This window comes from Hyperolius riggenbachi, chromosome 7, assembly GCF_040937935.1.
Source record: "Hyperolius riggenbachi isolate aHypRig1 chromosome 7, aHypRig1.pri, whole genome shotgun sequence".
Lineage (NCBI taxonomy): Eukaryota > Metazoa > Chordata > Amphibia > Anura > Hyperoliidae > Hyperolius > Hyperolius riggenbachi.
In genome coordinates this window covers 113,842,961-113,865,179 of record NC_090652.1, presented here as the reverse complement: position 1 = coordinate 113,865,179, position 22,219 = coordinate 113,842,961, and the positions used below count along the sequence as shown (strand labels likewise).

At 43.2% G+C, this 22,219-nt stretch overlaps 1 protein-coding gene across 3 annotated transcripts in view; it reads left to right on the top strand.

Annotated features, from left to right (window-relative positions):
* The window catches only part of BAIAP3 (BAI1 associated protein 3), a 317,725-nt gene that overhangs the window by 9,229 nt on the left and 286,277 nt on the right, over nucleotides 1-22,219 (top strand). For 2 of the 3 annotated variants that reach the window (XM_068244533.1, XM_068244531.1), the window contains 3 exons: nucleotides 814-900; nucleotides 3,060-3,167; nucleotides 17,450-17,509. In XM_068244533.1, the coding sequence (XP_068100634.1) occupies nucleotides 814-900; nucleotides 3,060-3,167; nucleotides 17,450-17,509 (255 nt within the window). Of the gene's footprint in view, nucleotides 1-813; nucleotides 901-3,059; nucleotides 3,168-17,449; nucleotides 17,510-19,815; nucleotides 19,881-22,219 lie in introns of those variants that run through there. The other variant, XM_068244534.1, reaches the window with a different exon arrangement.

Below are 22,219 nucleotides of genomic sequence, written 5' to 3'. Positions count from 1 at the left end.
AGGAAGGATTTAGCCAGAGCAGAGGAGGGTTTAAATGGAGCAAGAAAAGGTTTTATATAGAACAAGGTATGGCTTCGATAGAGCAGGGAAGTATTTAGTCAGTGCAGGGATAGTTTAATAGATCAAGAATAGAAAAGGAAAAAGATAAAATGGGGACCTAGGCTGGATAGCAGTTTTTTTCCCACCTGTCCCTAGACATTTGCCTAGGGTTGCCGTGTGTATGACCTGGATCACATCGAGACGGATTTAGACAGAGTAGAGAGTGTTTGGATGGAGCAGGGGAGAGTTTCTGCAGAAAAGGGAATGTATAAATGTCTATCACATTGCCCATGTTGGTAAAAGGAAAAAAAATCTCATAAAAGCATACATGCTTATTTTTTCTTAAAGGTGGCACACATGGGAGGTGTGGGGATCTCATTATAAGACAAGGCAGTAACATGGATCCTTTTTCTACAATGAGAAAGGCTTAGAACCTCTGTCGGCTTTTCCCTACCTGTGTCTCTGAATTTTGCTCATTTCCTGTCCCTGAAAACATAATAAGCAGTTTGTGAATCCCTTACAGAATAATACCAGTCATTTGTATACAGATAGCTTCTGCTGTACCAGAATACTATACTGGAGACACAAAATCTTTCCATTAGTCTAGCCTGCCTGTTCATCTGGTTTTGCTATTTTATTGATGCTCATTTTCTCCAGAGCTAAATATAAGAAGTTGTGAGTAATGGGCTTTGCTTCACTTGAGCAGATGGTTAGAGGGAAAAATAAGTTATTACTGCACTATTGTGGGCATTTTATGTTTTTTTTTATTTCTAGGGTGTTTTAAATAACAACATTCCTCCTCCACACGAGAATACGGGGCAACACCGAGCAACAGAGAAACTCGTACTCTCCAAAAGAGAGGTAATTCTTTTTCTTTCTTCCATAAAGTTTGCAAGTAAGTGAACAATGTTCATGCAATCATTGCATTAATCATTGGCCTACGGGCAGCAAAGTGGGTTTCATTAATCTCTATATAGAGAAGGGATCATAACCAGTGGTGATAACCCGAATCACAAATTCGAGTGATCACGAATTTGACTCCGCCCACTTACGAATTGACTCACGATCACGAGTAGAAAGGGATATCCGACTTGAGTGCGGTTTTGAGTCGAATATCCGCATGTAATCACTAATCACGCGTTGGTATTCGTGATTAAAAAAACACAGAATTTAACGGTTAATAGCAAAGCCCCCTTACATGCTAGAAACACCACATTTGCCAGTTATGTTAAGAAGACCAGTGGGAAGAAGAGAAAAATCGATTTTAAAGTTTCAAAGGAAAAAATATACATTTAAATGCGGTAATTACATTAACTGTCATTTACCGCATTTAAATGTATACTTTTTTCCTTTGAAACTTTAAAATCATATGCATTTGCATCTGGATTGAATGCAAAGTGTGCAGAAAGCCTATTAGAGGTGCTGCACACATGAGCTGGTTGTCATTTCAGATGTAGCCTTAGTGGTATGCGCTGGCCCTCTCCTCGCTATAAAATACTTTTCACCTATGTTGCTGTCGCTTACTGTAGTTAGTAGACATCTGACAGAACTGACAGGGTTTTGAATAGTGCATCTCTTTATGGAGGATTCTCAGTATTTGAATTATTCTTTATGAAAGCACTCCCTGTAAAGGATCTGTACAACCATGCGGGCCACACTACACACTATTCTGGCAGTTGGACTGAGCAACTGCCATTCACTAAGTGCTTTTGAAAATAAAGAACACCCTGAGAAAACCTCATAAGGAGATGGACTGGTACAAAACCTTTCAGTTCTGCTAGGTTTCTACTACTTACTGTAAGTGACAGCAACACAGGATGAAAGTAATTTATAAGTGCAAGGTAATGTCCATGTTTCCGTATGGCTCAAGTGGGTGATATTACAGTTTAACAGTGTGGTGACCAGGAAGCTGTTATAGGGTAATGGCCATTTTTCAAACGGAGGACGGAGAATTCCATTAACCTCTTGAGGACTGCAGGGCTAAACCCCCCTAGTGACCAGGAAATTTTTAGTTTAAAAGGCCACTGCAGCTTTAAGGCCAAGCTGCAGGGCCGCACAACATAGCACACGAGTTATTCCCCCCCCCTTTTCTCCCCACCAACAGAGCTCTCTGTTGGTGGGGTCTGATCGCTCCCCCATGTTTATTTTTTGTTTAATAAATATTTGTGTTGCCGTATTTTTTTAAAAAAACCCTCTTCCTTTAAGTCCCTTCCCTCCCTCGCTCCCTCCCTCCCCACAGCCGGCCAATTACGGCGATCGGCTGTCATAGGCTTCTGCCTATGAGAGCCGATCGCTCTCTTGTCCCCCATGGGGACAGCTGATCGCAGCGCTGCACAGAGTAAATAGATGGCGATCACGCCGTCTAACAGTCTCCCGAGCGGCAATAGCCGCTCGGAGACTGAAGGCGGGGCGGAGCTCCGCCCCCCAAGCAGGAGATGCGCGCGCAGCCTGCGCGCGATCTCCTGCAAAACAGAGCCCCAGGACTTTACGCCAATTGGCGTTAGGCGGTCCTGGGGCTGCCGCCGCGGCCACGCCTACTGGCGTGACGCGGTCGGCAAGAGGTTAATCACAGTGGACAAATGGGACGCAGGAGAGGAGAAAGACATTGAGGAGTAGACTACACAGGAGGTAAGTATGACCTGTGTATGGTTATTTTGACTTTTTATTTTCAGTTCAGGTTCTCTTTAAAAAGGGAGGCAGTGGACAGCTCTCCTCCCCATTGAAGACTCAATATATCAATATCAGATGAGAACGATTAGAGTGATTAATACATATACCCTCTTATCTGATACTGATATATTGAGACTTTAGTGGAGAGGTAAGTCCCACAGAATATGTTATCCTGTACTGGCTCCTCTGTTTCGATAACCCTCCGACTTAATCAGGGATCTTTAGTATGCTGAGGCTTCCCTCTCCCGAGGTAACTACTCCCTAGGGCACTTTTTTCGCAGCAGGTGAACATTAAGTAAGCTATTCTCATTCATGCGCAATAAATGTGTTTTCTGTTTCTCATTCTCAAGCTGGAAATGCTATATGAAGAAATAATTTACACATTAGTATATATGGCTGGCGTGGTCTCCTCTGAACAGGTTGCCAGTGAAGAAGAACTCTTCAGTTACCTCCAGACGGTATGTGGCCTCTGTCTGTTGTGCCTCCTGTTATAGAATGACACCATTCCTGGAATATTTCTACTGACCTTTCTATGAGGAGTACTAGCATCTACTGTGTTTGTGCTGCCAGTTCTGTTCACAGTATTGTGGATCAGCACCTGGGACAGCTCCCTCTATGCCTGATTCACCTACAAGCAGCTGGCAAGCCTTTTGTTTGGGCAACAAGATATGAACATCCCTAGCATTGTTTGTGTAGTTTGTTCCTTCTGGCATTTTACAACACCTGGCTTAGATTAAACCTTTGATTGTAGTGTAAGGTATAAACAAGATCATGTTCTCCATGCTATTTCATTGCAATACATGTGTTGCACATTCTTCATCCCTTCAGTTTAATTTAAAGGCCAGCTCCAGCTACAGATGCTTCCTATTCCCGTACAAGCAATCCACAGTGGAGTGTTATTTTTTTTTTTATCTTTGACAAGCTCATTGATTACTTGTTGTTAAATCACTTTCAAAGTACTTAAAGTAGGACAAAACTTCATATTAAATGAATAAAAGAAATTATCCAATAAGAAATTATTTATTTAGCTTGCCTATTCTATGGTTTTCAGTGTTTATTGTAAGATTTAAAAGAAATTTGATATGAAAAAGGAAAATATTTCTGCTGGTTTCCATCTTTACTATCTCTCTGTGATGCCGAAAGTGACATCACTTTTGCCCTTTTCTTTCTTTTTTTTAACCCAGTTCAGTGTTAATTTACTGCTTAATTTACTGATTATTGTTTCTTTCACAGCCAGAAACTAAATAACAGGCTTACATCAGGCTTAGGAAAAGGGGGATTCAATTACCTTCTGGACATAGTGTCCTTATCTTATCTGAAATGAGAAGTTTCTGTTATTTTTATTTTCAGATCAGCTTGCTACTGCACCCCCCGCCCCCCAAAAAATTATGGTATTTCCCACAATTTTGGCACTACACAGTTCAGCGCAGTTTAGAAAAGCCACACAGACCAGATCAGGTCATGTAGCGACCTACTGTAGAAAAAAAGGGGTTTACATGTGTATTTGGGGCACTAACCATTTTTAAGGCTTTTTTTATGTTACAACCCCCTTTAATACAGAGTTTCAGGCCCAGTTTCCACTCCAGTAAAACACAGCGTTTACTGGATTGCACAGAAACTCAAAATTAGATGGTAAACTCACCCTAAGTTATTTATAGGATGCAGCCACACTGTGAATTGGAATACAAACATGCCACATATGTACAGGATTGCAAATGCAAAGTCCCGACCGGCTGCATTTTTCTACAATTGTATTACGGGTGCAAACCAAGTGCAGAGATACATATGGACCTAATGAAATTCAGTGCAAGCGTAGTATTTGTTTCATATTTGGTTACCTCTCAGATAGCTCTAGCACTAAGCACATTATGATGTGGATCCTGGCTGCAGCAGCCTCCCTTGCATTGCCTAGTGTTAGCTCCATCAGCTAGCTTACCTTCAGAGATACTTAAAGGGAACCTGAGGTGAGCGACATATGGAGGCTGACATATTTACTTCCTTTTAAACAATGCACCTTGCCTGGTTGTCCTGATTATCATCTGCATCGAATACTTTCAGACATAGAGCCTGAACAAGCATGCAGATCAGGTGTGGGATTCAGACACTACTAACCAGAAAGATCAGCAGGACAGCCAGGCAACTGATTTTGTTTAAAATGAAATAAATATGGCAGCCTCCATACTCCTCTCATCTCACGATCATTTTTAAAACAGGATTTTTAGCTGCAGAGAACTTCTTTGTCACAAAAAAGGTAGTCTTCGGGTGTACGCTTTTACATGGCGTATTTGCTATAATTCTATTGAATCTTTACTTCGCAGCATCATCCTGGCCCCATCCAGCTTTTTACATTTATACTGGTTGTGAAGGGTGATCTGTATGCAAAAGAGCGCAGAGTACTAAATGTTAATGACATTGGCTGTAATTTGCCTGTAAATGGCAGCAGTCTTGTGCAGCATACTTCGGAATAGCCCCAGGAAAGTAACACTGCATGAGGGAATATGGAGACTGTTTGTGTGTTTAGCTCCACCTTATTAATACTAGAATCATAAAAAAATTAGAAACCAAAACAAAAGCAAAAAAGGAAGTGTTCTTTGATTTTTCTTTTTGCACTTTTTTTTATGTTTTCATTAAGGATAAAACTACGCCTATAGGAAGGAAAATATACATAAAAACCAGTGCAACATACAGTAGCAGCAGGTCTTACTGTATATCAAATACTATTTTGGACACTTTCTGGGCCTGTTCTGTGAACCCCTTGCTTCTATGCCATTTATCAGGGGACTAGCACTTGACTATCACATACCCGTGTTTCCCCAAAAAATAAGACAGCGTCTTATATTATTTTTTTCTCCAAAAGTTGTGCTAGGGCTTATTTTCATGGAATGTCTTATTTTTCTTTGAACACACAAGTTTCTGTGCTGTGTGTCCCCTGCCTTCCCCACTGTGCCAATGGATCCAGTTCTTGTGTGCCTCTGTGGCCCACTTGTACCTTTAGTGTCCTCCTGGTGTCCCCCTTTGTGACCATGTCCTCATCTATTCCCTGTCCTGTGTCTTATGTTTCCCCATGTCCTCTGCTGTGTCTTCCACTGTCCCCCATGTCCTCCGATGCCCCCCTGCATCCTCTTCTTTCCCCCAGCTCCATGCCACTGTGTCCCTGAGCTTCAGCCTGTGGGGAAGAAGTACGGCATCTTGTGTTTCTACTGGAGCTGATGGTCTAGCAGGCGGGACCATGGCTCCATTATTGTGCCAATCATTGAACTTTCTGAGAAGCAGTGAGTGCAGTAATTGGCCCAATTATGGAGCCATGGTCCTGCCCGCAAGACCATTGGCTCCAGTAATAATACAAGTTGCCATACTTTTTCCCTTTACTGCCACTAGGGCTTACTTTCAGGGTAGGGCTTATATTTCGGGCATGCTCCAAATTCCTGCTAGGGCTTTTTTTCCAGGGATGTCTAAATTTCGGTGAAACATGGTAGATAGCGAGTGGATGTGCGAGGCTGAGCTATTACACAAAGAGTGGATGTAAGGGCTAAGTATCATGAAGCGGCTAGTTCTGGAATGGTAGCTTTTCTTTAACCTCCTTAGCGGTAACCCCGTGCTGGACACGGGGTAAGCCGCCGGAGGGTGCCACTCAGGCCCTGCTGTGCCGATTTGCATAATTTTTTTTCAAACACGCAGCTAGCACTTTGCTAGCTGCGTGTTTGGTCCGATCGCCGCCGCCCGCCGCAGATGCGCCGCTACCCGCCGCTAAACAGGCCCCCCCGCATACCTCTTGCGCAGCCTGGCCAATCGCCGCCAGGCTGCACTATGGGGTGGATCGGGACTCCGTGTGACGTCACGACGTCGGTGACGTCACTCCGGTCGTCGCCATGGCGACGGGGGAAGCTCTCAAGGAAATCCCGTTCAGAACGGGATTTCCTTATGGGCAAGCGGCGCCGGCGGCGATCGGAGGTGACGGGGGGACGCCGCAGGGAGGGGGGAAGCATGTAGCTAGCGCTAGGCTAGCTACATGCTAAAAAAAAAAAAAAAAGGATAAAAAAAACCCTGGCGGCCGCGCAGCCGCAGCAATCATACCGCCAGGGGGGTTAAGGATGGGCAAACACGCTCACCGGCGTATGCTTCCTGGTGACTAACAACCATTCGCATTCACATTTCACCTCAGCTTTTGTGTCCAAAATTTGCGTTCACATTTACCATTGAAGTCAGCGGCTGCCGACTTTAGCGGTTAATTGCAGAACCCCCGTACATGCTAGAATCACTACATTTGCAGGGTATGTTAAGGAGAAGAGTGGGAACAAGAAAAAAAAAAGGGTCCACAATATTGCTATCCCAGCCTGCATTGGTGACAAGGAGTTAACCAGGCTTGAGGTGACCCCACATTTTGGACATGAATAAAGATGCTCCCTGATGTGTCTTCTCTGGTGTTAAAAAAAAAAAAAGAGATTTCTGAAGGAAACATTTCCCACATTCTGGAAATGAATAAGGATGCTCTCCTGTGTGAACTCTCTGATGTGTATTGACAGCTTTCCAACACATTTCCCACACTCTGAACATGGAGAAGGATGCTCATCTGTGTGACTTCTCTGATATCTACGAAGATCTCCTCTCCAACTGAAACATCTCCCACATTCAGGGCACAAATAAGGACGTACACCTGTGTGACTTCTCTGATGTCTTCGTAGATCACCTCTCCAAATGAAATCATTCACGTAAACATGTTTACCTGTGTGAATTCTCTTTTGTGCAAGAAGCTCAGCTTTCCGACTGAAACATTTCCCAGACTCTGGACATGAATGACGCCCATCTGTGTGACTTCTCTTATGTCTACGAGATCACCTCTCCAACTGAGACATTTTCCACATTCAGGGCACAAATAAGGATGTACACCTGTGTGACTTCTCTGATGTCTTCGTAGATCACCTCTCCAAATGAAATCATTCCCATATTCAGGACACAAATAAGGACATTCCCCTGTGAGTGCCCTTTTTCACTACACTGCGATTTAGCAAAATCACAAAACTCTAGCAATTTTTAAATCGTTACAGTTGCTACTTTAACATAAAAATGGCGGTAGATATTTTCCAATAAAGCAATTCGATTTTTTTACAAAGCGCAATCGCTTTCTGGAGCGATTCTGAGAGCGATTTTGCAGTGCAAGTGCATTGCGTATGTAAAATCGCAATCGCTTAAGTAAATTAATGAAAAGACAAAAACCTTGGAGGAGAAGTAAGGAGGGCTTATACCCCAAGCAACGCAGACAAAAGTTTTCTTATATTTAAAATATCATAACTTTATTAATTATATCAAAAAGATATATACTATTAAAAAATAGGCGGTGGTTGATCAGGCCACCATTAACCCGCATTCACACACTCCATACACACTGCAAGCTCAATGGAACAAACCTGCACCGATCCCCATATAATTGAAATATAACCTCCAGGGTGCCAAGTGCTAGCATAGTAATCAGTCAGTTCACATATATGTATATATATTAATTCAGTTTCTAAGGGAGAATTTCTGGCCACTAACCACCTCAGTGGAATTGTAAATCAGTCAACAAGCTTGGTTCCAGTTGATGATCCAATATAAGTAGAGGCAACAATCAACAATGTACAGCAGGTGATGCAACGTCACCCTACTATAACAGAAAGTTTCCAGATATACACATCAGGATATGAAAAAGGTTCCTCCACGTAAACAAAATAGTGTTGTGTGAACTAAGCAGCAAACAATAGCAACACAGTTCAAATCAGCAAGGCAGCCAGTGTGAACCGAGCAGTCCAGCAATGACAGAGAGGCACACAAGATTATATTAGTAACAGAAGCAGCATCTATTAGCAGGGTTAGCTCATAAGTCTCTGTATTATAGGCAGAAGAAGAGAGGAAGCCAACACTGTATGCATATAACAAGTATATATGCCAGATGTATCCTGTCAGCACAAGTTCAAAACAAAACCTACAGTACCAAATCAGCAGTGTCCAGCTTCCATATCAGGCTGCAGAATCCAAGCCATTGGTTGAATTGAATCCAATCTGCAAAGTCCAGATCACATGAACGGCTGCCTGCCTCAGACTGATGGTGGTGAAATCATGCAGTGTGTCCACAAGCGGAGCGCTCAGGCGGCTGGTGGGTATGCCAGTGGGGGATCAAGAGCTTGTCAGGGAAGGATCGGAGGGTAAATGGAGCATCAGCGCAGCGATCAGACGCCCGCCACATCATCACCCACGCTGGCCCACGACATGTTTTGCCGGTACACTTCCGGTTTCTTCAGGTTGGCGTGGATAGATAAATTGAGAAAAAAATCGCAATCGCTGGTGTTTAGCAATTGTGATTGCTCGTGGAAAAGGGCCCTTAGGCCCTGTTCAGTGGTCAGTTGCGTTGCAGAAAATCTGCATGTCAACTCCCTGACCATACAATTCTACAGACCTGTTCATGGTACTGTAACAGATCATGTTATACTAAGTCACTGTCTGCATGCAGGCTTTGTATTAAAGTTCATGGCCAGTCTCCATTGCAGTTCACACATATTTTAACATGTGAATTATGCAACTGACCACTGTGAACCTAGCCTGAGACTTCTCTGATGTGCAAGAAGGTCAGCCTTCTGCCTGAAACATCTCTCACTTTCTGGACACCGATAAGGACGCTCTTACGTATGTCTTCTCTGATGTGTAATGAGATTAGCTTTCTGCCTGTAACATTTCCCACACTCTGGACATGAATAAGGACATTCATCTGTGTGATTTCTCTGGTGTCTATGAAGATAACTTCTACAACTGAAACATTTCCCACATTCAGGACACAAATAAGAACATTCATCTGTGTGATTTCTCTGATGTGCAAGAAGGTCCGCTTTCTGCCTGAAGCATTTCCGACTTTCCGGACACAGATAAGGATGCTCTTACATGTGCCTTCTCTGATGTGTAATGAGATTAGCTTTCTAACTGCAAAATTTCCCACACTCTGTCATTATTTTCTTTTAAATGTAACTTTTTAATGGCCGAATCACAAAAAGGACATGGGGTCCCCCCTTCCAAGCCTATTTAACCTCTTGTTGCCCATGAACGCTGGGGTAACCAGAATGCAGAGCCAAGACCGCCTGGGGCTCTGGAAGAAATCTACAGTATCTATCTCTATTTGCCTGAAATGCTACTTATACACACTGGATTCAATTCAGCCACGGTGGCCAATAAACATTTGGACTGTAGCTCGCTGGTGATGGCTGACCGACACCCAGGGCACATTGTTTTCCTACCAACCCCTGCCCGACTGGAAGTCGCTCTGTCATGTGGTGTATGTCGTCCAGCCTCCATCTCTACCACCCCAGCGGTCACACACTGATTGCTGTTAGACTAAGAGGTGCCACAGGGCCCCCAATATCTTAGTCTAGTTATCTGGCTTGTAGTCACTGCCATGTATCTCCTTTTCTTATTTCTCTCTGCTTCAAATACAAAAGTTGAATGATAGCTGAGTGAATTGTGCGCCCCCTCCAACACTGCGCCCTGAGGCTGGAGCCTCTCTTGATGCGGCCTGGCCCTGATGTCATCCCTCCTCCCCCTCCATAGTAACAGACATGTCACTACACACATCTGTGCAGGACTCTTCCCCATATTGTCATCCAAGAGATCAAGTCATGTGTGTGTACAAGGCTTCAGACAGCATATGATTGAAGAGGTTTCCAGAGGCTATTAGGAGCTGAAAGTGGTACATAGTGTTTTTGGTTCATTTCCATCAGGTGAAAAGGCCTATCTCAGTTTAAACTCTGGCTTTGTCCAAACAGTTTACTCCTCTCCATTCACTGTCATAACTGTCATGGTGACCAGACAAGATGTGTCAGACAGCGTGTTCTGTTATAACAGGCACATGTTAAGTACAGAATAATATCTTCCTTGTATTTTGTACCACAATGCTAATGTGCTTTATTAACCAGCATGATACAGCTGGGGGACTTGAAGAAATTGAATCATTACCGAAGTCAGATCAGTCAATGCCTTTCATAAAGAAGGGTCTTCTGCACACTAACAGAACACACGTGCGTTTGAATTATTTTGTGTAATGTTATTCTCTAGTTGCAGGAATCTTATTAACTTGATCTCCCATAAGCGGTGATGAAATCTCATATAGCATGTGCTACGATACATTATAACTTCAGAAATTCTCAAACCCTTTCACCGAAAGAAACTCATTACACGTCTGCTGAACGGCAGATGCAATCTACATATACAGGAATATACAGTATGTCCTCTGTGTGTCCTCTTCAGCTTTCCCGAGCAAGCATGGTCAAGGCATAATATTTTTCCTGATTATGTACTTTGTACGCTAAGAGAAAACTCAGTAGAATTGCGTAATGGGCATGGCACAGAGCTTAAATTTACTGAGGTCTAGACATCTAGACAGCACCCTATCAGGACATATATAATGCTGCAGTTAAAGGAAACCTGAGGTGAAAATAAACAATAATATAAACAATTTAATCTATCCTCTTACTCATAAAGATGTTTTTTTTTTTGTTGTTTTTTTTTTAGAAACCTGCAGTTTTATTTTCTCTGTATCAGTTACAAAAAAAATGTTTCCTGTTATATTATCTCATTCCCATATGACTGATACAGTCTTCCAGTGTCCCAGAAGCTGAAATCTATGAACTATTTACCTTTTTTATTTAACCTCTGATGTTCTCTTCCAGGCAAGAGTTTTATGTCTGTAATTCCTTAACATTGAAAATTACATTATAGTGCCAACTTGAGAAAAACTGTCACTTGCCTACTTAAATGTTAACTCTTTCAGGCAGAAAAAGAAAATAGGAACACAGCCTAGTTACTTGTATGCTTATCTCTTTACATACACATGTCTATCTCATCATGTCACATGTCATCTCAGGTAACCTTTAAAGGGGAAATCAGAATCAGAATCAAGTTTAATGGCCAAGTACAGGGGTTTGCACCTGGAATTATTTTTGGCACAGACAGGCTCGAGTAGTACACAAGACAAGTAATACAGATATGCAGTACCACAAACAGATATACAATAGTAGTACAGGAGGGCAGTAGAGTAGTTAAATAACTCTAGAATAGTTTAGGTGATGTACCATGGGCGGGCTACTACCCTGGTGTAAGCACTGGAGCTAGAGAGTGCACTTGGGAGGGAACGTTGAGGAGGTCAATGGCTTGTGGAAAGAAGGTGTTTCTTGTTTAGTGGTCCTGGTGGGTAAGGATCTGTAGCGGCAGCCTAAGGGGAGGAGACTGAAATAGCGGTTGCCAGACTGAAATTCTTATCTTCACCTTAAGGGCCCGTTCAGATCAGAAATGCGGATGGCCATGCGTGCGGAACGCGTGCGGACCGCAACGCGTACGAACGCATGGCCATCCGCGTTTGTGTGCGTTGCGTGGCTGATCCCATCACTGAAAAGTGAATGGGACAGCCACGCGTTTTTGCAAAATCTGCGTGCAGCATGCGTTCCCGGACCGCACAGGTCCGGAACGCATGCAGTGTGAACATCAGACATTGCACTCTATGCAATGTCTGATGTCGTGCGTTTTGGCCACCTGCACGCGTTTCCAAAACGCGGCTGGAAACGCGTGCAGTGTGAACGGGCCCTTAGTCAGTGGCACCTTCATCTGCAAGATGTACTACAGTAATTTATGAAGTTTATAGTTACATACTTATTTAAAGCGTATGTTACCTAAAGTTTAGATGGTTTACACAGCAAATCTAGCTGCAAACAGCTTCAACAGAATATGATTATTTCATCCTGTGATACAATGAGGCAGCCATGTTCTGTTTGTCACAGGCTGCTGCAATCAGCTATCAGAAGATGGTATCAGCTTGCCTCTGTGTAAATGCAGCCCCCTCTCCTCCTCCCTCTTCCCCTCTGCCTCTGAAAACAATGGCTAGTAACACCTCCCCCTCCTCCTGCCCAGACTGAGCTCTGATAAGCCCTTGCTACAGTGCCAAGGCACAAAAGGAGCTTGTGGGCGACGCTTGTTTAGTTTATAGGGAATTAGAGTATTAAAACAAAACAAAAAAAGTATTTGGCTTGAGGAATTGAACACGTTGATGACAGCGCAAGTTAATTCAGGTGCGGCTATTCCGTCAATGTAATTATCGACTACAGCACTCTTTCACGGCGCATACTGTATAAAATTGGCGCATTTTACGGCTATGACTTCCTTCAGATATTAACGCGGCTATTCATTATCCCTGCTGATACTCCACACTAGTTATCACTGCATAACTGTGCATTACCGAAGCAGGAAAGCAGCTGTCAAATTTAAAACTATTAATATATATACCCGAACATTATAGGTTTCTAAGAAAAACTGTTCTCTCCAATATGCGGCTGTTCAAATATCGGTAAACTCTGCTCACTGGCACTGCAGGTTTACTTGCATCTAAGTTTACTGCCAGACTTCATAGCCAGTTTTGCTTTCTGCTGGCTTGCAATGGAACAGAATATTGTTCAAAGAAGAATAGCGGTATAAGAATATATATCGGTCAAAGAATATATAGGTCAAATAATATCGGTAATATAATATCGGTCAAATAAATACCGGTCAAAGAAGGCTTGTTATTGCTGCACGGACTGAACCTTGCAGCTCTCATCCCAACCTGCCCATCCATGGAGTGTGCACAGAGCCAGTCTGTACATATACCCTGAGGACTACAAGCCAAAGTGAAATCTCTCCCGCTGTGGTCAGCAAGATTTACGTGTCCTGCAAGCTGCTGACCCCAGAGTGCCTGACTATCTCCATCCTCTGCAAGCTGCGGACCTTACTGATCTTCTGAGCAATGACATTTACAGCCACTTTATAACATGGCATTCCAGCTGCAGGAAGTCGCTGATCCTCTGTCCAGTGTTTACTAACACTAACTATAGTATGTGTTTTCTCTGACAATTTTACTCCAGAGCCATTATTATTCAAGAATTATATTTATAATTTTTTTCCTACTACTAAATAGCCCCTAGTTAATGCCGCTATAAAATGTCTTCATCTAATTTGTACATTATGGCTATTTCTACAAAATGTCAATTCACTACACTATAGACTAATATCCACTATTTGTCTGCAAGTTGAAGCAACAACCGATATGGGCACCCTCCTCACCTGGTGCACAGAGGTAGCTATGGGATATGCCTCTGGCTGGCCTGGAGAGTTTCTGCTACCATGGTGGGACAAGCTGTCAAAACTCCCTGGATAATCCTGGAACATGATCCGCAGGGGCTAGCCGTTCCTCAGCTACTCACTCTCTTCATTGCCTGCACTTTGGAGACTCCTCTCAGCAGTAAACTTGTTACCTTCAGCGCATCTATGGGCTACACTGCACTTCTATGCACCGGTGAAGCTCCTCTGATACAGGGCACCAAGCGTCACCAGTCAGAAGCATTTGCGATTGCTGAGAAACCATGTGATAACTCAGATCAGCTCTGAGGCTGTAATACAGCCACAGAATGCTGAATCAAATGTGAGTGTTTAGGGGGTCCCAAGTAGTAGCAACTCAGATCAGCTTAGAGTTCCTGGATGGAAATTGCTGAAATACAATGTAACAAAGTCTCATGGGATTTCCCACATCAACAGGCTGGATACAATGTAGCAGCTGGGGTTTCTGGAATACAATGTAACACGTCTTATACAGTGTAATAACTCATCTCAGTATACAGATCCTGTAATAGTAGTACTGGAAGCTAACGGGAAAGATCAGGTCAGCTTAGGAGTCCTGCAGGTGCTCAGATACGATCTATGGAGTGAATGAGAGTCAAAATGCTGAATACAGACAATGGTGGAAAAGTTTCATACACCAGATCACCATCTCCTCTGAGTTCAGTACTGTTTACAGGTAACAAGTGGCTGTGGCAGAGCACAGCAGGGATCGGGACACGTGCTTCAGCCTGGCTGGCAGTATGGGCATATAGTAAAATATTGTTATTCAATATAGATATTTTACATTTATATAGTAAAATATCAGTATTTCATAATGATATTTTACAACAACTTTACTGTGCGCCCTTATTTTCCACGAACCTGTACTATTTTCAATGTTTGCTTCCTATAGCTGCTTGTTATGTGTAGCCTTGTTTTAGCAGCTTTGATAACGACTTGAATAGGGACTTTTTACAAATTTTCACTTAAAGTTTAACATAAATTAAGGACTGTGTGTGTGCATTTTGCTTTTATATGTTAGAGAAAAAGTGGCTATAGGGAGCATATGCTGTCAATAGCAGTGATTCACAGCCCTATATCACTGTAATTTACAGGATATCCTCCCTACAGCCGACTTTTTCTCTAAGGTATGAAAGCTAAATTTACACATATAGCCGTTAATAAACATGAGGAGAAAATTAGGGGAATGTTGCATTTCAAGCATTTACTATAGCCACTACATAAGGCTAAAAATCTCTGCTATTTCTATATTCTAGCTACAGCCGCACAGCTCGGCACAGGATCCCGTTAATTGATATAGTGTAGGCAAGTTCTGAAACGTTGAATAATAGTTGCATACGAAGTGAGCCATATCCGTGAATTAAGTACTAAAATAAAGCTGAAGATCTCTACTATTAGAATCTTATCCTCCTTACAGCCGCACAATGTTGTTTTAGTATGAATTTATATAGCGCTAACTTCAATTGAAATTTAAGTTGACCGATATCCGCGCCCATTTTAGCTTACGGCTATTTTAAATGTACGCTGAGGAATGCCCTATAAACTATATGAAAGGAACACAATTATGCAATGAGTAAAAGTTTATCTCAGATACACTTTAAGTTGAAAAAAGACATCCATCCATCGAGTTCAACCAGAAAATATGGTATTACATTAGTCTGCACCCTTTCACATCTCATTTGCTCCTGAGGAAAATGAAAAACTCTTACGAGGCATGGACCAATTTGCCCTAAAAGTATCAGCCCTGACTCCAGACAGCAACCAGATAAAATCGATCGATCAAATCCCTTAGATCTCCTCTTCTTCATTCTACATAAGCCCTGTTTATCTAACCTTTCCTGGTTAGTGAGACCTTCCATCTCTGTGATCAATTTTGTGGCTCATCTCTGCACCTCTTCCACCACTGCAATGTCCCTCCAGTAATGTGGTGCCCAGAACTATATTCTGTATTCCCGAATGACCTCACAAGAAAGCTAAGCAGGGGCAATATTAAGCTAGCTTCCTAAGTTTTTATTCCCCTTTAAAGGCATCACAAAATTTGTTTTGCTTTAGCAGCAGCTGCTTGCATTGAATACAGTACGATTATACAGTATAACCTGTTGTCAACCGTCTCTCTCTAATTTCGATGACCCAATCTTTATGGGGACATTTTTTGATGTCACCATTTTCTCCAACACTGCTACTGCCTATAGAGTGTGTCCTAGTGGCTGCAGCTCTGGCGCTTTGAGTCCACCAGGAGTGCGATATAAAAGTCCTTTTAATTTTTTTTATCCCGCTAATTTTGTATGGTGCAAGTCCATTGGTACAACCACGATGCATGACTTTACATTTTCCATCGGCCATTTACTTGCCAATATAGCCATCCTATTCATAATACAAAAGATAAGATAAGAGTTCTAATCTGCAGAAAAAGAGGCCTTGCACATCCCTACAAAAAGCAACTTTGCTTTTTATTTGAAAAAGTTTAAAAGGCATACATTACTTGTCCATACAAGATAGAGAGAGGTACAGGCTGGTGGGGAGGTCGACAGCTGTTTCGCGCGTCACATACTGTGGCGCATCACCAGGACGTGCAAGGCCTCTTTTTCTGCATATTAGATTTACAATTTTGTCTGGCTGCCTGCACTCCCTCAGTGATCGTTTTTCAGCCTCCTGTGCATGGTCATTTCTCTATTGATTTAAGATAAAGGAGTTTATCATCAACTGAACTTCATTCCCTTAACACCTGAGGATGAACATCATCCAGGCTCAGTGCCTTAGGAGTTTTGATTTTATTTAGTCTAGTTTTCACTCCTTCCTGTGTTAAGTATTTCATATTTAAACTTAAAGTGTAACATTGGGACCCTTCCACATCTGTAATATGCAATACAGATGTTTCCCTTGTGAAAACAGAAACAAAGCATGCATTCAATAGCTCTGCCCTACTTCGGTTGTTCACCATTGAGTTTCCAACCTTAGGAGTCCTATACAGTCCATCTTTCTTTTTTGTGGGTTGATATACTTGTTTGGATTTGATTTGATATCTCTAGGGATTTGATTTTCTACTTCAATCTTTGTCAACCTAATTTCCTTTTAACAATGATTATCGAACACCTTATAGTTGCTTAATGCAGCCTTGGTCCCCTTTTACCACTTACCACTTTTATGTTACATGAGGGACTATTTAAAGTATCCATGCAAAGTATATTGACTCAGTGAATAGATTTGGTAGCCTTGTACAGTCAAGTTTGTATCATTGATGGGCTGCTTTAGATGTGATCCCTGCAATCTATCAAAAGAGGTTTGCTTCAGCAGAAAATGCCACAAGCAGACATTGCAAACAAACTCACTTTGTATAGGGCTACACAGAAGACAACAGACAAAGGCAACTGACTGCATTCAGAAATGTCAGTCTGCATTTACTGATCTGCTCATGAGAGGAAACAAAAATGGCAGATTGTGTTCACCTCAGGCAGATAAAAAAGACACCAGGAATTCTTGTCATCCTATCTGCTTGCTTATATGTATTGTTATTTGTGTGGGTTTGTATTGCTGCTCCTCTGATGCAAATAAATAGACACAGCCTTGTTTCTTTTTGCAGGCTTTTGGTTTGAGCCAGAACGACCATGATGCCATTTTGATGCGTGTCAGAGAAGCCAAGGTGAGTGACGTGATTCATCACGCTGTGATCTTACATAGTAATAAACCCAGCAAAGTGATATAGTGGGATACAATGCCTGTGGGCACACATAGATGTGTGGTGACATATACACTACACCAGGGCCGGGCCGAGGCATAGGCTGGAGAGGCTCCAGCCTCAGGGCGCAGTGTAGGAGAGGGCGCAGAATTCATTCAGCTGTCATTCCTAATTGTGTTTGAAGCAGAAAGAAATAAGAAAAGGGGATACATGGCAGTGACTGCAAGCCAGATAACTAGAGATTAAGGTGCTGGGGAGGTTGCGGGCCCTATGGCGCCTCTTAGTCTAATAGCAATCAGTGTGTGATGGCTGGGGTGGCAGGGATGGAGGGGCACACTTTGGTGTCTCAGCCTTGGGTGCTGGAGGACCTTGTCCCGGCTCTGCACTACACGTTTCACAAAGTCTTTAATGATGTCATATTCATGGGTAAGTGTGGTGATCACAAGTCTATGGGAGATAACAAACAAGCATGGTAAAGAGAAACTGTACTGAAAGTAATGTGTGAGGAATACATTTGCATATTTTTTATATTACTGTACTTAATAAATTATTTTGTCAGTGTTTGCCCATTGAAAAATCTTTCCTCACCCTCTTCTCACCCTAATTTACATTCTGAAATTAATCACGGCTGGTGACATATTTAGCACTGTCAGGTGCAGCTCTTCGGAATGTTTGTATACTGAGTGTGCTGAAGCCAGTAGAAACAAGTATTTAGTATCCCAGAGTGCTCTGGGAGCATAATTCCTAATAGCTAAGAAGCCTAGGCTGTGACATCACTGGTAGGGCAGGGCTACCTACCAATATACGGCAACCTACAGATATATTAAGGGCTTGTTCACACTAGGGTTGTTTTCGGCCTTATTTAAAGCGCAGGCAATTTTTAATATCGCCCACAAAACGCTTGTGCAATAAATCTCTATGAGTAAGTTCATATCAGCGCGGTTCGTGCGCTGTGCGTTCAGCAAGATAATGTAAAATGTGGTGGATGGTGCTCACCTTCTGTTTCTTTTAATATGTCCATCAATTCTCATTGATTCTGCTGCAACTAGTCAGTACAGGATTAAAATGGGGTCTGGATCAGGAAATCAATATACTGCATATATGTATTACATACATGGGTCAGCTGTACGATAAATCAACATAGCAACAGCTTGCAGAGGTGTAGCTGCAAACCAAGAGGTACCACTGCAAAATCTTAAAGGGACCCTAGCCCTAGGCACTCTTCCTGCTTCCCCCATAGACTGCTACTGCCACTTCAAGTAAGTGAAACATGCGGACATAGGAGTGTATAGTAACTCCCTCTCACCCAAGCAATGCACGCTTACCACTACAGTACTTCAAAAAGACATGATGTTGGAAGATAGTTGGGCGTGTGTACAGCTGGCAAACAACCAGACAACCAACTGATAACAGGTTGTTTGTAGTGATGTAGTGAACATTATATTTTCGGTTTGCGAACCTAAAAGTACTGCTACTGGTCACAAAAGTGATGGAAAAGTTGTTTAAAGAGGCCTAACACCTGGACAGTGGCATGCCGGAAGGGGATCCATGGCAAAAGTCCCAACAAAAATTACGTAGTTGACGCGCCTAACACCTGGACAGTGGCATGCTGGAGGGGGATCCATGGCAAAGGTCCCAACAAAAATTACGTAGTTGACGAAGAGTCCTGTTTTAATCTCTAAAGGGCAGAAATCACAATACATTCCTAAATTTGTGGAATTAAGTGCTTTAAAACGTCCGGCTTGAGTACACAGAGATAAGGTAGCTGCACTGGACACACAGAAATGCATTATAACAATAGCAAGAAAAAGAAAACCAGCCCTTTGAAGGGTGAACAACTGTAGCACTAAGCACTGACTGCACCTGTCTGCAACAGCTAAAGTGCACTGTGTGGACACACTGAACACCAATATCACAAGATCAAAACACAGCCTTTAGAAGAGCTCTGGGGTTATGTAGATAGTGAATTGGTTTTGTAGCAGCAAGAAACTGCACTGGGGACACAACACAGGTCTAACTAATGCTTTCCCTAATAGCAGTACAGCTCTGTCCCTAGTCTCCTTCACAACAGCCACAAGCAGAGTGTGAAATGGCTGCTCTACTGGTTTTCTAATAGGTGGGGGGCGGTCCAGGTGGGAGGGATAGCTGATTGGCTGCCATGTGTCTGCTGACTCTGAAGTAAGAGGTCAATTTTTGGCTCCATTATAATTTGTAGGGGGCGGGTCAAAGACGCCATATGTTCACGAACAAGCATTGTTTGCCGGCGAACAGTTCGTGCCATCTCTAGTTGTTTGCCAGATCCAACCAGCAGATCAACCTTCCCACTACTTTGCAGGTTGAATTGTGTGTACAACTCTTTTGAATACGGGCATGTGCTGTTTGTCGTTTAACTTGCACGCATAGTATTTAGGTGAGTTGGATGTTTAGTTGGTTGGCATGTGTACCTACTGGTCATGTTGTGCGGTTGGTTGGGAATAATGTTGGACATGTTTATGAGCCTTTTGGGGCAGATTAGACCCCATTCTTCTGGTTTTAATAATACCGGATAGAAACTAGTCATTTGTCTCTATGGTGATGGTTACATTACTGCTCAAAACTTCCTGTGTGCTTCTCCCTGCCAAGCTGCTGCACCCCAAATACATGCATTTACAGCAAGATATGAAGCCCTTTCTCTTCCTGCATTCCTCACTACTGCTGATGTAGTAGGGACTTTGTTTCTAGCTGGCAGTCCGCTGTAAATGGTTTGATGCTAAACTGCCTTCTGAAACATGACCAGGGTAGGGCTCTAATTGAGCTGACCTTCATAATTACATAATTCATAATTCGTAACATAAGCTATGACACCCAATTGGAGTTATAAGGCCACAGCTTTATTACAGTGTTAACATTAAACATTAGTTGAGCTGTGACAGCGAAACATTGAAATAAAAAGATGATTAAAAAGGGGGAGGGACAAGAAACACATATTACAACAACAAGCATATTTCCATTAACAGATGGCGGGGCGCTTGAGCGCTCTGCAGGTCCCTTGACAATGCCCTTGCGTGCTGGCCACTAGCCTTCGGCTTACATTATCACATTACACCACCACTCCTCACTCCATTATGCATTATCCATTATCATGATATTTCATTATGGGATCCTCTTTCTACTCATTCATTGGTTATGCCAGCTCAGTGGTGAATACTTTCTCGATGTCCAAAGCTACGGCATTGCCAAGGACACGCCCTCGGCTGTGACGAAGTCTGTAGGGATACAACAAGTTTGCATTGTTATGGGGTGTTCCCAACACCCATCCTGCCACTTGCTACCGACGAGCAAGCGGCAATGGGAGGGTGGGTGGGAGAAGTTTGCTGTATCCACACGATCCAAGAAGGGAGGCTGAAAGGCCAGCCCCCTGGTCTTATAGTGTCCTGGCCTCAGGCCAGGACACTCCACCTTTACTTCACACCTGGCGACCCTATTGTCTCTGGACAGTCCAGCTCAGAGCCCACCCGGTCACACCTCTTCTCGCCCTAGCTTCGCCCAGCTCTCAGGTTACTTGACCAGGGTAGGGCTCTAATTGAGCTGACCTTCATAATTACCGTAACATAAGCTATGACACCCAATTGGAGTTATAAGGCCACAGCTTTATTACAGTGTTAACATTAAACATTAGTTGAGCTGTGACAGCGAAACATTGAAATAAAAAGATGATTAAAAAGGGGGAGGGACAAGAAACACATATTACAACAACAAGCATATTTCCATTAACAGATGGCGGGGCGCTTGAGCGCTCTGCAGGTCCCTTGACAATGCCCTTGCGTGCTGGCCACTAGCCTTCGGCTTACATTATCACATTACACCACCACTCCTCACTCCATTATGCATTATCCATTATCATGATATTTCATTATGGGATCCTCTTTCGACTCATTCATTGGTTATGCCAGCTCAGTGGTGAATACTTTCTCGATGTCCAAAGCTACGGCATTGCCAAGGACCCGCCACAGCATTCGTCCTTGCCCTCTCAAGGGCGAATGCCCGCCCATACGCAGAGCGCTGCCTCGAGAGCCTCTCTCAGGCCATATAAGAAGATGGTGTTGCCCAGATCATTTAGGTGCACGCCGTCCCTCTCCAGGTGCCCTGCCGGCCTTTCGAGCAGCGTGTGACGTACCGCTAACCCCCCAGACCTGAACATAAATTTCGAAATGGCTCTATTGATTTTTGCCCGAGACTGGTTTAGGACCTGCTCGGGCTTGCGCGGGCGCCAAGTTAGCCTGGGGATGATTTCCGACCACACTATGGTCATATGGGGGCAGAGTGACCACATCCGTGTGAATAGCGATATTAGCTCTTGCATCAGCAGATGCTGCTGCATATGCCCGACGTCGTTACCCCCTATATGGACCATTAGCACGTCGGGGGACCGCCTTGCTTTCACTAACTTAAAAAATTTTTGGGCCAGCCTCTCGACTGTCAGTCCTCCCTGGCCCAGCCAGTGAACCTCCACGTTGTCGCTTACCTGCCCGAGCCGACGGTCTCTGTCTCGCTTTGCCGCTCGTCGCTCAGCCCGCACTATGTATGAATGCCCCATTATCCACACTATACATTTTCGTCGGCCTGTGAGGGATGATAGTCATTATAACATGCTACAGTACAAAATTTTTTTTTTGTTTTTTTTTTTTGATTGTT